Source organism: Podarcis filfolensis (genome assembly GCF_964270895.1).
Source record: "Podarcis filfolensis genome assembly, chromosome: 4".
NCBI lineage: Eukaryota > Metazoa > Chordata > Lepidosauria > Squamata > Lacertidae > Podarcis > Podarcis filfolensis.
In genome coordinates, this window is record NC_139607.1 from 76,470,123 (window position 1) to 76,485,690 (window position 15,568).

Here is a 15,568-nt window from a genome sequence, read left to right on the forward strand (position 1 = left end):
ATCCACATACCAAGTAAAGATATGTTATTGGAAGCTGATCCAGAGTTTATGAAACTCCTATGCCAAAGTACATACATGAGACCTTCTGAGAGAATACACAGAATCATGAGTACTTATATCCACGTGGCAAGTAGAAATTAGTGAGCTTTCAGAAGGTCTTCTTGTATGAACATGGAATTTTGCTGCCCCAAATGATACATGCTCAAGTAATTGTATTGAGCCAATCTGAGGGCCACTGTCAGGAACCTCCTTACTTACCAAAGGGGTATTTGTATTTAGTTCCTAAGGGGACTGGTGTGTGTGTGTGTGTGTGTGTGTGTGTGTGTGTTGTGGAGCAAATCTGGGGTTGGAGACCAAAAGCCAGATGTCTGTGGATAGCCCCACTGAGGATCAAGGGAGTCAGGTCTCTTTTCCATTTTGTACCTGCAGTGTTTCTCCTCTCACACACAATCTCAGTGCTAGAGGATGGAGCTGCTTCACACTGAATTAGCTTGCATCGGAACGGAAGAAATTAACACGGCGGGTTCTTTTGCTAAGTGCTAGTATCTGGAAGGCTCAGAAAAGGAAGCTTACAGATTGGAAGGCTCAAATCCAGTTTGGACTCAGGTCCAAGCCAAGCTCAGCTGAACTCTCACATAATCCCTATTGGCAAGGAAATTATACAAGCAGCTCTCTGCACAGTTCACGGTCATTTTGACCTTGCTAGATTGCATAAACTGCTTAGAACACTAACAGTTGTACTGTTAACAAACCACTGTACTCTGGGGACTGTGTCGTAATTTGCAACATTCCCTCTCCCTCTCCTTCTCCCTCACACACACACATGCACATGAAAGGAAACAAAAGAAAATGAAATTTGATTTGGAAAAATTAAAAATATAATTTTACAGAAAAAAGAAAGTTCTGAATGATGAGCTGCTATCTTTGCATATAATTGTAAGAATTGTCATTAGAGCTGCAGATGACTGCTTCAGGTAGGCAGACAGCCCAGGGAATGGGTGTCCCAGGAAAGTAGCACGGGTGGTGGGTGTCCTAGGCAAGCCACAAAGGAACAGTCAGAAATCTGGGAAAGTTCCCCAGCAACCACGCTGCCGCTGCGTGCCTCATAACAAGGCCATTTTGGTTGCAGCAGCATTGGAGACCAAGGAGGAGGAAAACAGAAGCAGAGCAGGATGGTTGTTGGGGAGCTGCCCTGTCCAGTGGTGTGTCAGAGGCGTGGTTTGGCCGAGCTATAAGGGGAGAGGGTGTGGTCTGGCCTGGTAGAGAGGGTAGAGAGGAAGGAACTGGAAGCAGGTGGGGTGGAAAGGGGAAGGTCTAAGCTGCCCAGTGCCAATCCTTTCAACCTCTGGCTTCCTTCTGTGGCTGTGCCTGCAGCAGTGGGAAGGGGCTACATATGACCCCCCTCAAACTGAATATCAAGTTTTTTACCAACAAAAGATTAATTGGATGCATTTTACAAAGAATCAAAGATTCTTATGTTATTTTTTATGGAATATACAGAAACTCGAGTCATCTAAGTAATCTTCACCACATTTTTGTGTGTTTCCGCTCACTAGTTAACAGCTGACGTTCTCCCCCCTGAACAGGTGCAAAAAGTCACAGACAATTTTTGCCATTCTCAAGACTTCCCTGTTCTTTGGTGACTGTGACTATCATATTGTTACTGTATCCAAGCATTAACTATCAATACCGATTTAAGTCGAGATTAGTTAGAGAGTGCTCTTTTATTCATCAAGGTCATATCTTGATGGCTGTGCAAGCTTAGATAAATCGGGTATTAAGCAGGCACATCTCCAAGGAACCTAGAAATTCTCTCATCTGCAGACCTCAGCATATCTTGTTATTTATTGCCAGAGAAATGACTGATTAATTTTGTCATCTTTGCTCTGTGTTTTTTGCTCGGCTGAAGCTGCCTGCCCTCGTCTGCAATGCCTGATCAGACCTATTTAAGCTGATGCCTTTGATCGTAGACACAGAGGAGCTTGCTGACTTAGGCTTTGACTAAACATTCCTTTGCTGCAATATTTATGCACAACCCCCCTAAATGATAACTGACAGTCAATGTAGATAACGAAAAACTACTAAGATGTTTCCCACTATTATATGGATACTCAAAGCAGCATTCATGGTACTACATTTAGAGGCAAGATTTAACAAACAACAACCCCCACAAAAATGTGTTATGCGACTCATTACTCTCTCTGTCATTTTCTACTAAGAAGATATCCGAGGCGAGTAAACTACCTCCCTTTAAAACAAAAAAACATTTTATTTGTCTAATGTGATTTTCATTCTTAAAACTAAGAGTAATTTTGCTACTATACCAGACAGCTATAAAAATTATCAAAATAACACTGATGAAAAATCCCTAATGAAAGTTAAGCCCCATGGAAAAAAAAATCTGTGCTTCTAGCGCTTTATTAATCACATTCCAGCACCAGAGGCTGAAAATACATCAAACTGCACCAAATCCTTTTCACATGACAACCTCATAAATTATTCAACTCATTAGTATCACCAAGAGGCATAAAAATAACATCAGTGTTAAGGATGTTTTCTTATAGGGTAAGGTCAAATAAAAGTTTTAATATTAAAATCTATAAGCACAAGCCTCAAAAAGTCCATCAAGGTAAAATCTATGGGATTTAATCTCACAGCAAGCTGTTTTAAATTCCTCTAGAAGGCTGTTGTTAATTTTGATACTGAAAGCTTCAGAAACATTTATGTTAGTACCGCGTAAGTGGCGACTTCCTTCTGTTGTGATCTGAAATATAACCAATAGTGACACAGCCAACATTTCTCCACATATGTGCCAGTCTTATTTTCTTCTTTATCTGAATACAATATTGCGAAAACAATATGAGGTTCTCTTAATTTTACTCGGCAAGGGCCTATTTTTTTTTGGGGGGGGGAGTTTTCTATACCTCTTAATCCCATTTCCTTGTATACTCGCTTGCTGGGTGCTTGGCCCTAAATATGCTTGGCTGAAAATCTTGCTGCCCCTGCTTCACATGCACCCCTCAGTTTTAGACTGCTTACTTCTAGGTACACGATTCAATCTGACACTACAGCTATGCCAATGTATATCCTATACAATGCCACAGTTGTGATCAATAGTCTTCACCCTGTACAGATCAGGACCTAATTTTAGCCCAAATACATTACTGCTTCTTTTCATTCCTCCCTGCTTCTTTCACCCTCTTATTTGGTTTTGTCTCATTATGCCCACTATCTTTCCGCTTTACTGTCTTTCCTCTTCTCTATAAAACACAAATAAAATAAAATGCCCAGTGTGACACAAGCCAGCTTTGAGATAGGACTATATAGCTCAGTGGTAGAACACAAGCTGTACACACAGATGTTGCATTTAAAGCACTACAGTACAGTGGTACCTCTGGTTACGAACTTAATTCGTTCTGGAGGTCCGTTCTTAACCTGAAACCGTTCTTAACCTGAAGTACCACTTTAGCTAATAGGGCCTCCTGCTGCCGCCATGCCGCCGGCACACGATTTCTGTTCTCATCCTGAGGTAAATTCTTAACCCGAGGTCCTACTTCCGGGTTAGCGAAGTCTGTAACCCGAGGTGTTTGTCACCCGAGGTGTTTGTAACCTGAGGTACCATTGTATTTGACAGTCACTGAGAATCCTCGGAGCGGTAGTTTGTCAAACCGTAGCTCTGTGAGGTCAGCACCCTTTAACAAGGTACAGTGCCCAGGATTCTCTGTGAGGGTTTAAGTAGAATAGTGCTATGTTATGAATGTGACTTCCAGTTGCAATCCCTGATACCTCAAGGTAGGACTGGAAGGACTGTCTGAAATCTCTGTAGAGTCCCTGCAAGTCTGGGCAGACCGGTGCCCTCCAGATGTGGAGGACTACAACTCCCATCAGCTCTCGTCAGCATGGACAATGGTTAGGGATAATGGGAGCTATACTTTGCATCTTCTGAAGGGTACCACATTGGTTGTCTCTGGTGTAGCCAATACCGATTCAGATGACCCTTGGTCTAAAGAAGTAGAAGGAAGCTTCCTATAGTCCAGTAAGTAACTATATAATACTTAAGAGCTGGGCTTTTTGTTTTCCAGCTGGAGCTCAGCTCTGGCACCTTTCAGATAGAAGCCATTGTCATTCTAAGAGAACAAGGGAGAAGTTCATGGTGAGTTCTGACACCTATTTTTCTAGAAAAATAGCACTGCTTAAGAGTGTAGTATACAAAGTCCCAAAGATAGCATTATTTTACTAATTCAAACCAGGATTAAAAATAATGATTCACAGGTTCTGTGTATACTTCATGAACATGAACATGCACACACACACACACACAGTTGCATCAAAAGGCTCTGAAATATCTACACAGAACAAATAATAGCATGGACCCGATCTGGTGGAACGCTCTGTCACAAGAGACTAGGGCCCTGCGGGACTTGACATCTTTCCGCAGGGCCTGCAAGACAGAGCTGTTCCACCAGGCCTTTGGCCAAGGCACAGTCTGACCCCCTCCTTTGGTAATCCTCAAAGAACTCTAGCCCAATGGTTGCCATTAATTTGATTTTGAACTGATTTTAAAATGAATGGATTTTAGAATGTTGTTTTACTTTTATTGTTGTTAGCCACTCTGAGCCCGGCTTCGGCTGGGGGAGGGCGGGATATAAATAAAATTTTATTATTATTATTATGGAGTGTGAAGTATAATTTTGAAGTGGAATACAGCAGCTTCAGCAAAACCTTTAGAATCTTAGTACATCTTAAAAACAAAATAAACTCCCAAAGCAAATTTCTAATGTTTGTGGTTATACAGAAGGGCAACCTAATGGGTTGGTAGAGATTTCTGTGGTTATGAGGCACATGTATAAAATGTTTCCTAAGGTCCTACTTCATAGCACTGTTTAGTTGCTCACCTTGTGAGTTTTAAATATTTTTATATTATGGGGGAAAGCCCCTGGAAACTTTAATCAGAACTAATTACAGCGTGGAATCGCAAAACGTTTCTGAAAATGAACACTTTGCAAACTTGGAAATATTAAACCATAGCAAAGATTGATTAGAGTTGATTTCAATATCATTAAGCGGGGGGGGGGGGTGTACACATGAAGAACATTCATTTATTTATTTGAGGTAGATAACTGATCCCCACAGACCAAATTTGGCCTATACATGGCTTCTTCTTGGCTGACATAGCAACTAACTGGCTGGCTTACCTCTCTCTGCTACATTGTTCTTTCTAGACAATGGTCTTATTATTATTCAATTCATTTCTATACTGCTTTATATTTTTCAGAAAAAAACTCAAAGCGGTTTAGAGCACACTGAGGCATCAAATAAAACAAGCCAGAATAAAAGGATCAAACTGAGAAACAAAGACACACAACTTACAAAATTTTTACATCATCTTGCATCCTCACACCTGCTGCCCACTACTAGCCTGTGACACTGCTGTAGCTACGAGCAACTCCTTCACCAATGAGACATGCTAATAAATATCCTGCATTGGAACATACTGTTGACAATTCCCCCCCCCCCCTTTCCCACTCTACAATGTGATGTCGTTCCACTTTCTCATATATTTTCCCTTACTACTCCTGTCCAACAGGACACTCCTCTTTATAGTAACCTCAGATTGCTGTATCCAGTAAAGTGCTAGCAACCTTAACCATAACTGAGTAAAATCACTGCACCCAGAACCTCTCCTTTACCTGAACACAATAGGGGTCATGTTTACAGCCATGTTCCTATTTGAATAACATGTCAGCTCCTTCTCAGGGATAAGAAGGGCCTCGGAAAGTAGGAGCTCTAAACACTGAGTACCCTACAAAGCTTGTAGCTATGTGCATCTTTCATGCAAGGCCAAAAAGGTACTAAAAGGAAAAAGGGAGTAAAGTGGATGGTTCTCAGAAACATCTTACAAATAAAAATAAAGCTTTTTAAGAGAGTGGGTATGTTACAATGAGTACTGACCATATTCCACAGCAGCTTTGAGCAATGCATCAGAATGGGTGGAGCCAAAGGCGTTGCGAACAAACCGCCTCCGTCGACGCAGATCATCTTCCCAATAATCTAAGCGCCAGAAATCATGCAGTTGGCTAAGAAAATAATAACAACAACAATAAAAGATTAGTGTCTACTACACTGGGATACAGAGAAGGAACAGCAGCTCAATAAAACATTTCCTTACTTTTTTCAGTGAGTACAAGGAAAATGTTACAACATATATTATTTGAGTACTTCTTTACTTTAATTGAAGCATTTAAGGATTCAACTTTCTCAAACCGCTCTGCTTACTGCAAAAAAACATTAATCAGAGCAAGCCCATTAACAAATGCAGCATCAAATTACAAGTATTAATGACACAGCTTGCTTTCTTCTACAGTGTTTCTTTAAAAAAAAGATTGTAAATCATAGAATGGACCTAAGAGCAAATATTTTGCAATTTAATGATTATGGTCTCTTAGCAGACTAAACTTAAAAGTATAAAATATTGCCCACTTGAATTTTTGTGGAACTATGATTAAAATAATGTGCTGAAATATTCATTGAAATAATTCCCCATTGCCCCCAGCAACCTGAGAAAATTGCAATTTTATTCATTATTAATAACTCTGAATTAGAGCTGCAAAAAATTCCACCATGTGGTAATTGTCTAGGTAAATTATTATTCCAACACCAACAGAGTCCTTGGATGATTTTATAGCTCCCAGCTAAAACAAGTCATTAACAACCATGGCCATCATCATTTTACACTGCCTGTTTTGCATTCAGAACCAATATTAAAGTTTCACAGAATGATTCAGAAACCATTGTTAACCCATATCCTACCAAACGTGCAAATACATGCATTCATTTATATTAAATTTAGTTACTAAATATGGAAACAGTCAAGAATCTCAAAATTTGCAATATGGCACTGACAAAATGCTAACTATTATTATTTTATCTACAGGTTCCATGTCAATAGGATGGGTGATCAGAACAAGATAGTGCTTAAACCTCTGACTTACTACATCAGCAAACCAGGGGTGGGGGGTTGGGAAGGAAACAAAACTAGTATTTGGCTTGTACATTACATATTTACTGATATAGTAGAGTATGAATGGCACTAGAATGTACCTTAATCTTGGCTGTTTTATGCCTTCACAAATGCAAGTCTTTACACAAAATAAATACAATGTAAAAGAGGGGGGGCAGGAAGACTGGAGAGCCACCACGATGGTTCATGCAGAATAAGTTTAAGTACTTATCCATCTTTAAATCACACCTACTTCTCTCAGAATTAGACTTTATAATGACAAAAAAAAAAATGTTGTGAAAGTGGGAATGTGGGGTGGGAAGGCAGTTGCAAGGGATCATTAGCATGGGAGTGGATGGGTGCTTAACCCCTCCTGTGCCCATAGATTTGAGAGACACACACACAGAGAGAGAGAGATACCCTACAAGTAGGTTATACACTCAGTGGGCATAGAAGCCAGCCTCACATTCTCACACACCTCGCTCTCCCCACATATATAATCTTGAAAGTCAACTGGCACCCATGAACGCCACTGTAGGCTATGGGTAGGTTGGGATCACTTGATCTATCAACATCTATTTTTCTTACTGGACAGATTGCACAGGCAACTAGAAGTGAGGACATAAGTCCATGTTAAATGTGATGTGTACAATGGAAGACAGCAAATTATTCCTATGGCTATTCCTGTGGGTCCCCTATACAGGCAGCAAAAGTCTTACATGTGTCCAACTGACGGGCAACCATGCACGAGCACATTGCGGTGACCTGGAAGTGGCCAGAAAAGGGGACACAACAGGGGAGGGGGAATAACAGGGTAGAGTGGGCTTATGTGCGCTCCGCTGTCGTGGGTGGTGACCTGGAACACAACCCCCATGCAAATTGGGGGTTGCCTGTATAGACAAGATCCAGATCCAGCTTAACAGCTTTGTTATTAACACAGAGGATACCGGAGACACAACTCTTACTAAATTTTTAACTTTATACATATGTAATAAATTCCAAAACCCTCCATCCTTCCTCTGCAGGGCTGTATTCACCTTCTTTCGTGCACTGGTATGCACACTTACAGAACTGCGTTTTAAAAAAGTGATAACCAATATAATTTGACCCCCAGTGGGGATGAAAATATTACTGCCATTGGCTGGTGCAAGTAAAGAGTTAGCCAATGAAAGCCACAGTATCTATTTGCAAGAAGGTCACTTCAATATGAAAGACACTAAGAAATTGTTAATGAAATGCAAAGATCAAGTCAAAATCTTTTCACAATTCTGTATGTTTTTTTAACCTGAAACAAAGATCTAACAAGCCTAATAGTTTCCTTTTAAAGAGAATCAAATTAGTAATTTGAAACATGTCTTGGTCCTTCATTGCTTATTACATTAGTGTATATAGTTACCTGTAAGCAATCAGATCAAGAAACCTGTTGTTGGCAGAAACTTTACTGGTGTTGACATGCAAGTGGGAAAATGGGAAGTCCCACTAAGAAAACGCCTATTCCGACCATTTGCCTTGAGAAAATGAATTATGGCATCTCATTTTTCAGAAACTTACATTGGAAAAAGCTAAATCTGTTGCCGATAAAGACGTATTTAGATAGATATATAGAACTGGTATCTCACAAAGGAACTATACCCGAAAGCAAGTAAGACATTTAACTGGACAACTGGTTCAACTAAGTCAGTCTGAAAACAGGCAAAACACAGATGTTTTCAAGGAAGGTGCAAGAAACTTTGTAGTTGACATTTATGGAATAAATGTCACGCCAGAGATAGGCTGCACTTAACCTCCATCAGTTAGCAGTTGTCTTATGCACTGAAGCATGAGGGTTTAATATTTTTTCAGAAAAAATATCCAGTCTTATCAAGGCAAATCTCATTGATACAAAACTTTAATTCTTACCATTCTCTTTGTTTCAATGATATGTTGAGATAGACTCAACGGGTTAATTACGTAAATCAAAAATCTTTAAATTTGATGCCTTCCTTTTACATTTATTTTCTTCATTCACACAAATCATTACAAATGAGGACAGTTATTTTATATGCGACAGTAGCTGGATAATGTCAGTGTGCAGATTCTATGGGTTTGTAATAATGTTTAGTCCCCACTTAGAAATTTCAGCTTGTGTGTACTTATTGTGTAGAACATGACCCAAACAGTACTGGTGAAAGAATACCAGTGAAGTCCACTCTGCAAACACTTTGCCCAACGCTGTTTGCTTTTTCTTTACTGTTGCACAGCAAGCAGGAATGTCCATTTAGCAGCCTATATCACTATATAGCTGGGAGCATACTAATCCTATAGATATATTGTTTACATGGACATTTTCTATCATTTTTGTGCTTACAGTCGCCTATTGCCCAAGTGTCTACATGCAAAACGGTTGAAATGCTATATCATATTTTGTAATACTTGTTAGAAAAGATAACCAGCTACTTATTCTGTCACTTGATCAGATCCTTCTGAAGTCCTTTATATTAGTATGATACACAAATTCCAATCCTCTGCACAGGTATATTGAGCCCAATGGGAATGACATCCAGTTATACATGTATAGGATCACAGCATATAATCACTCCAAAGTGTGGTACTTATGTGTATCTAAGCACCATTGCTTATTTGCAGAAATCTATTGTTAGACCGCATTTGGCTAGCTATTCACCTGTAGTTGTTGGAGGAGAAGACCTTTATATTACTTCTAGCTTCCTATAATGTAGTTTACCTCTACAGTTTAAAGAAGAGAATGAAAAACAGCTGTGCTTTAAAACATATTTCTTCTCTGATGTTATTACAACTAAAATTAATATCCATATACCTTTGGTAAAAATCTGATATCATGATGGATGATTGATCAACCTTTACTTCGGTTAACACTTGTAAGTATGATCACATGGATTAAGGCACAGCACTTTCAAGAAACTATCAAAATCCCACTGAAGTCAACAAAACACAGAGGTTAATTAGTTTCAGTAGAACTTGGATCAGGAAGCCATCAATTTTCTCCCATTCTGTTTGAACGTATTCCAGCAATTTCAATCACTTTTCACACAAATCCATATTCCATAACACATGAGCACGCTTCTGTTATATTGTTCTGACTAAATAAAGGCACACTTTCAAGAAATAACTAAGGATTAGTCTCTCACACACATACAAAAGCATACAGGGTAAAATATACTCTAAGATGAACTGTTTGTTTAGGTTAGCTGGTTTAATTTTTGAGGAATACTGTTGCTTTATAACACACTGTGAGGAAAAGTGATGAGAAAAAGCCACAGACTAACGATACGGGGGAGGAGAGATGGGGGGTTATGGGAATTAAAGTTTTTTCTAAAACACAGAAGTTAATGAATTATAAAACATTAAAATATTGTAGTGAAATTAGCATTCATTAAGTTAAATACACACTCCTAGTGAGACAGAAAAGTATTTACTTTTCAACAACTAAAGTATTGGTAAAAATAGCAAATGCGTTTGTGAGGTAATCTTTTTAACAGTTTATCTTCAAAAGTAAAGTAACTACTGAAAGCTGTTAAAGTTACCTGGAGTGTAAACATTACGGAAATTTAAAGAGGCAGGACTGCTCAAACTGCCACTGTTCAAAAGATGAACACTGAACTTTGCCACCAAAAGGAGACCTGAACACAGATAAATCTTCTCTTAAATTATGGGTGGGACATATTGGAAAGAAGAATATTACTAACAGATGTACAGAGAATTCATGGTGTTAAAGATCTTTTGGTTGGTTGAGGACAGCCTTTTCTAAGTACTGGAGATGGGTGTAGGTTTTGATGGCTTGTACCTAAATACAATTCCACTGAAACTTTACACATTTTCCCATCTCCAGAAACATCACAAGAAGAATCCTCTTCAGAACTGTAATTCTACAGCCCTCACTATGAAATTTATCAGCTTCACTGATTATCAGATAGCAAAAGAGATGGCAGTGGAAGGAAACAAATGTTTTCTTTAATAGTTTCAAAATGTTAAAATGCATTTGGGTTGTATCCAACTGTGCTCCTTCACTGATGGAGGGCACTTTGACCCAGTAAAGGATTCTGCCAACAGAAGGCAAGATGTGATCTTTGCCAATTCCCTATGTCCTTCTTGTTACGAAAAAGGAGCAATGCTGCTGAGTGCTCCAGGTGGCTGGAAAGCCAAACAGGATGTTGATGTTTTGGGACTGTACCGTGGGAACAAGGAACAGTCTATTGTGTGCACTGAGCACCGGATGTTAGCTCAGAGTGGCACATGACCCTGTACCAGAAGTACATGGGTGGAGTTATTCCCTCTCTGCTGTGGCTGCTGAGGAGTGCAGACATGTTCTTTTCTGCACTGCTGGAAAGACAGAAATAAAGGCATGTAAATACATTTCTGTCTGTCTCTCTCCCCTCCCTGGGGATGGCAGGGGGGAGTGGTTGTGTTCTTCTCACGTTGAGGAGGATCGGCCGATAGAGACCTCGCCTTGTCTTGCCGGGAGTCGCTGACGGGGGAGGCCAACAAGGAATCCAAGCCGGGCACCTGGAGAGTGGCCAATTCCTCTGAATGATATGGCTTTGAAGATTCCGACATATGGTAGCAGAAGCTGCTGGTTATCTGATCCATGGGAATCAGCATGAGAGGTGAGAGGTTGATGGATCGTGTGCCATCCTCTGCACCAAGGAAAGAAGATAACGTCTGCATTGCAGCCAGAAGCTGAACAGACGGCTGGACACCAAGAGGGGGTGTTTTCCAAGCATCGGAGCCCCGAAAAGGTATGCTGAATATCGGGCTAAAAGTGTGAATGCAGATTGATTCTCTGGTTCACAGGAGAGCTGCGTTTGGAAAAACAGCTCTGAGAGCTAGGCTTGCATACCACAAATTCTTGTGGTGAGATAAAGAAGAAGAGGTATGCACAGTTGCTAGGCAACGACCGTCAGTCGGCTTGGAAAGTTACTGACACCTGGGGCTGGCTCAGTGAGAGCGAGAGTTGTTTTGTCTTCGTTTCTTTGCAAGGACTTTGTAACAGTTTGCCTGCCTGAGTGAGGCAGAAAAACAGCTCAAAAGAGACTTTTGGATTTTACTGGCTCGAGAGGAAGAGCTGAGACTTGGATTCAAAATGGATGCCAAGGACAGGGGGAGGGAGGAACGGAGTTCTAATTCCCCCACTGATGTTGCTACTGGAGAGAATGCTGTAGCTTTGAACGTTGTCCGAGTTTACAATTGTGGACAGGCTGGGCATCTTCAGCGGAGCTGCAAGAAGCCACGCCAGCCAACAGGAGCGAAGGGCCGCTCAGCAAAGCCTGAGGCAGCAGGCAAAGGTCATACCAAGTCTTTGCAGGTGAAACCTGCAAAGGCCCTGATGGCGAAAGGAACCACGCCAGATGTTGGACACTCTTTTATAATCGATACGGGCTGTAATTTTCATATGTCCCCACACAAGGCGCTCTTTTCAACGTTTAAGAAGCAAAGCTTCGCTGTGGAACAAGCCAACGGTCAGAAGCTGGAAGCGACCGGGATTGGAACTGTGTATCTGAAGAGTCTGAACTTGACTATACACAATGTTTACTTGGTTCCTGAATTGAAGTTCAATCTGCTGAGTGTTTCGCAGATTGCAAAGAAAGGACTGAAACTGTCCTATGATGCTGAGAGCTGCAAGATCTTCAAAGATGGAGAGTTGTATCTTTCTGCCAGAGAGAAAGATGGACTGTATTTGTTGGACTTTGAGCAAAGTGATTACATGGAATGTAATTCTGAGTCTAACTTGATTTCTCTTGCAGGTGTGACCAAAACGAGCGCCAAGAAGGTGGCCAGGGTCGACAGAGCGTTTCAGCGGGTGTATGCTGATGTGATTGGTCCTCTAGAACCATCTAGAGGCGATGCAAGATTTTATCTTGTGTGTGTGGATCATTTCTCTAACTTTGTCTGGGTTTATGTGTTAAAGAGACCACAGGAAGCCTTGGAAAGGTTTCAGGAGTTTTGTGACAAGGTTAAAGTTATGCATGATGCTAACATTGATTGTCTTTTGACAGATGAGAAGCAAATTTTTCTTTTACAGGATTTCCAGAGGTTCCTGCAGAAGAAAGGTATAAGACACAAGGTTGCTGTTTCAGCGGAAGCGTGGAACAGGGGTGTCTGTGTACGGGTGAACAAAGAATTGCAAAAGGGGATGAATGCGCAATTGCTTAGTTCACATCTGCCACATGAGTTTTGGGCGGAGTCACTCATGTCGTTTTGTTATGCGTGGGTGAGAAAGGTTTCAAAAGAGTTGGGAAGTTCTCCTTTTGAGAAACTGTTCCAGAGAAAACCTTCTGTTGCCCATTTCAAGGTTTTTGGGTCTCATGTGAGGACAGAAGCTCCAGGTGGAGTAAAGAATGCCAGAGGCATTTTTGTGGGATATGAAAAGGGTCTCTACAGAGTAATTTTGTCTGAATCTGGTCAGGTGATTCTCACAAAATTTCTAGAGAGTGCTCCTGAACAGGAGAGAATGATAGTACACACTGAGGACAATTCAGATGATGATGATGATTTCACAGAGTACAGTGGTACTGAGAGTGACAGTGATAGCTCAGAGAGCTCAGTTGTCACAGTCATTGAGAGGAAATCTCACACAATGGATAGACCTTCACAGGTGAAGGATGAGCCACTGTTTACTGTTGGAACTGGTTCTCCTAAGAGTCCTGAGACTGAACCAGTGAGCAGAAAGGATCAGCACCTCTTACGCAGGTCTGAGAGAGTCACGAAGGGTGAACCACCCAAAAGGTACTCAGAAGAGTTTGCTAACTTAGCTGTTGCATGTGTTGCTGTTGTACACAACCGAGGACAGGTTGGAAGTGTGTCTAAGTCAGAGACAAAGACACAACAGAAAGTTGCTAGCCAAGGGAATGCAGATGCACTCATTCCTTGGAAGCCAGACAACCAGAGAGGTACACTGGGGAAACCAGTGGCGGGTAGTTCCAAGGGTGGAACTGAAACAACAGGGGAGTGTTATGTGTATAACAACTGTTTGTTTTCTTCTCTGGATCACGCTTTGCTTGCCGCAACACGCATTGATTCTTTTGGGGGAGGTTGTTACGAAAAAGGAGCAATGCTGCTGAGTGCTCCAGGTGGCTGGAAAGCCAAACAGGATGTTGATGTTTTGGGACTGTACCGTGGGAACAAGGAACAGTCTATTGTGTGCACTGAGCACCGGATGTTAGCTCAGAGTGGCACATGACCCTGTACCAGAAGTACATGGGTGGAGTTATTCCCTCTCTGCTGTGGCTGCTGAGGAGTGCAGACATGTTCTTTTCTGCACTGCTGGAAAGACAGAAATAAAGGCATGTAAATACATTTCTGTCTGTCTCTCTCCCCTCCCTGGGGATGGCAGGGGGGAGTGGTTGTGTTCTTCTCACGTTGAGGAGGATCGGCCGATAGAGACCTCGCCTTGTCTTGCCGGGAGTCGCTGACGGGGGAGACCAACAAGGAATCCAAGCCGGGCACCTGGAGAGTGGCCAATTCCTCTGAATGATATGGCTTTGAAGATTCCGACACTTCTCCCAATTTACTCCAGAAAGTTGAGGTACCCTTTGGAGCAGAGTAGAAAGTGGTGTGGAGAAAACTGAATGGGTGGATTAAATAATCTTCTGTCAGATATGTGACAACATTGGATGCAACTATTTGTCCATTCTTTTTTCTAAATAGATGATACACTTAAAAGCTAATTATGCTGCAAATGGAACTTCTTTAAAATTACAAAGTCAAAATATGGGTGGGTAACTTTTGCACGTTACTGGACAACAGACTAAAGTTGTAAAGTGTAAAAATATGACACCAAAATCGTAAGAAGTGTATTAGCAGCATGCATATATTGACCATATAGGCCAATTAAAAAAGCAAATACATTCTCTCTGCATAAAATTAAGATCAAGGTATACAATTTGACTCATTATTACGTACACTACTTAACTTTTCATGTATTGGTTTTCAACCTAGCAATTCAACTTGTTGATCAAGTTCCTTAAACTCAGTGTGCTATTTAAGGTACATTGTACTTATATAAAAATATTTGCCACTAAGTATGCAACTTTTAATGCTCATTATTTATATGAAGATTTAAGAGAAACTCTACTCAGGGTCAAATGGCTGCATTCTGAATCAAGAAACTTTGAACCTTTGATTTTTCTATCCATTTCCCTATGTCATCGGTAGAGATATAGAGAGCTCATTCTTTCGCATAGAGAGCAATGAAATTGATTAAGCTACTGCACACAGTACAAAATCCATTACTGTGTTTTGCTGCACTGTCCTATAATAAAGAGATTCTCTATAATTTAGTTTGTACAAAACAACCCAATGTGACACAGCCAATTTATAATTGCCACCCAATAGATTTTTTTAAGGGAAGCTTTCACCTACATTGAGCTCAAGATCCATTGTATTTGTAAACCTCCACAACATTATTTGGTGTTTTTTTTTAAATTTGAGAATAGATATTTGTTCCACATTGAGCTTCACCACTTGCTAAGACAATTTGTCCAGATTTGATACAGGATATTTCTTACTAATGGCCCGGAAGAATTGCTGGCTTCTAAGCCAACTGATTAGGGA

General features: G+C 40.7%; 1 protein-coding gene across 6 annotated transcripts in view; it reads right to left on the reverse strand.

Moving 5' to 3' along the window:
- NBEA (neurobeachin) overlaps positions 1 to 15,568 on the reverse strand; it is a 361,568-nt gene that overhangs the window by 175,426 nt on the left and 170,574 nt on the right. For all 6 annotated transcript variants that reach the window (XM_083608943.1, XM_083608944.1, XM_083608945.1 and 3 more), the window contains one exon: positions 5,953 to 6,077. In XM_083608943.1, coding sequence (XP_083465069.1) covers positions 5,953 to 6,077 — 125 coding nt within the window. The remainder of the gene's footprint in view (positions 1 to 5,952; positions 6,078 to 15,568) is intronic.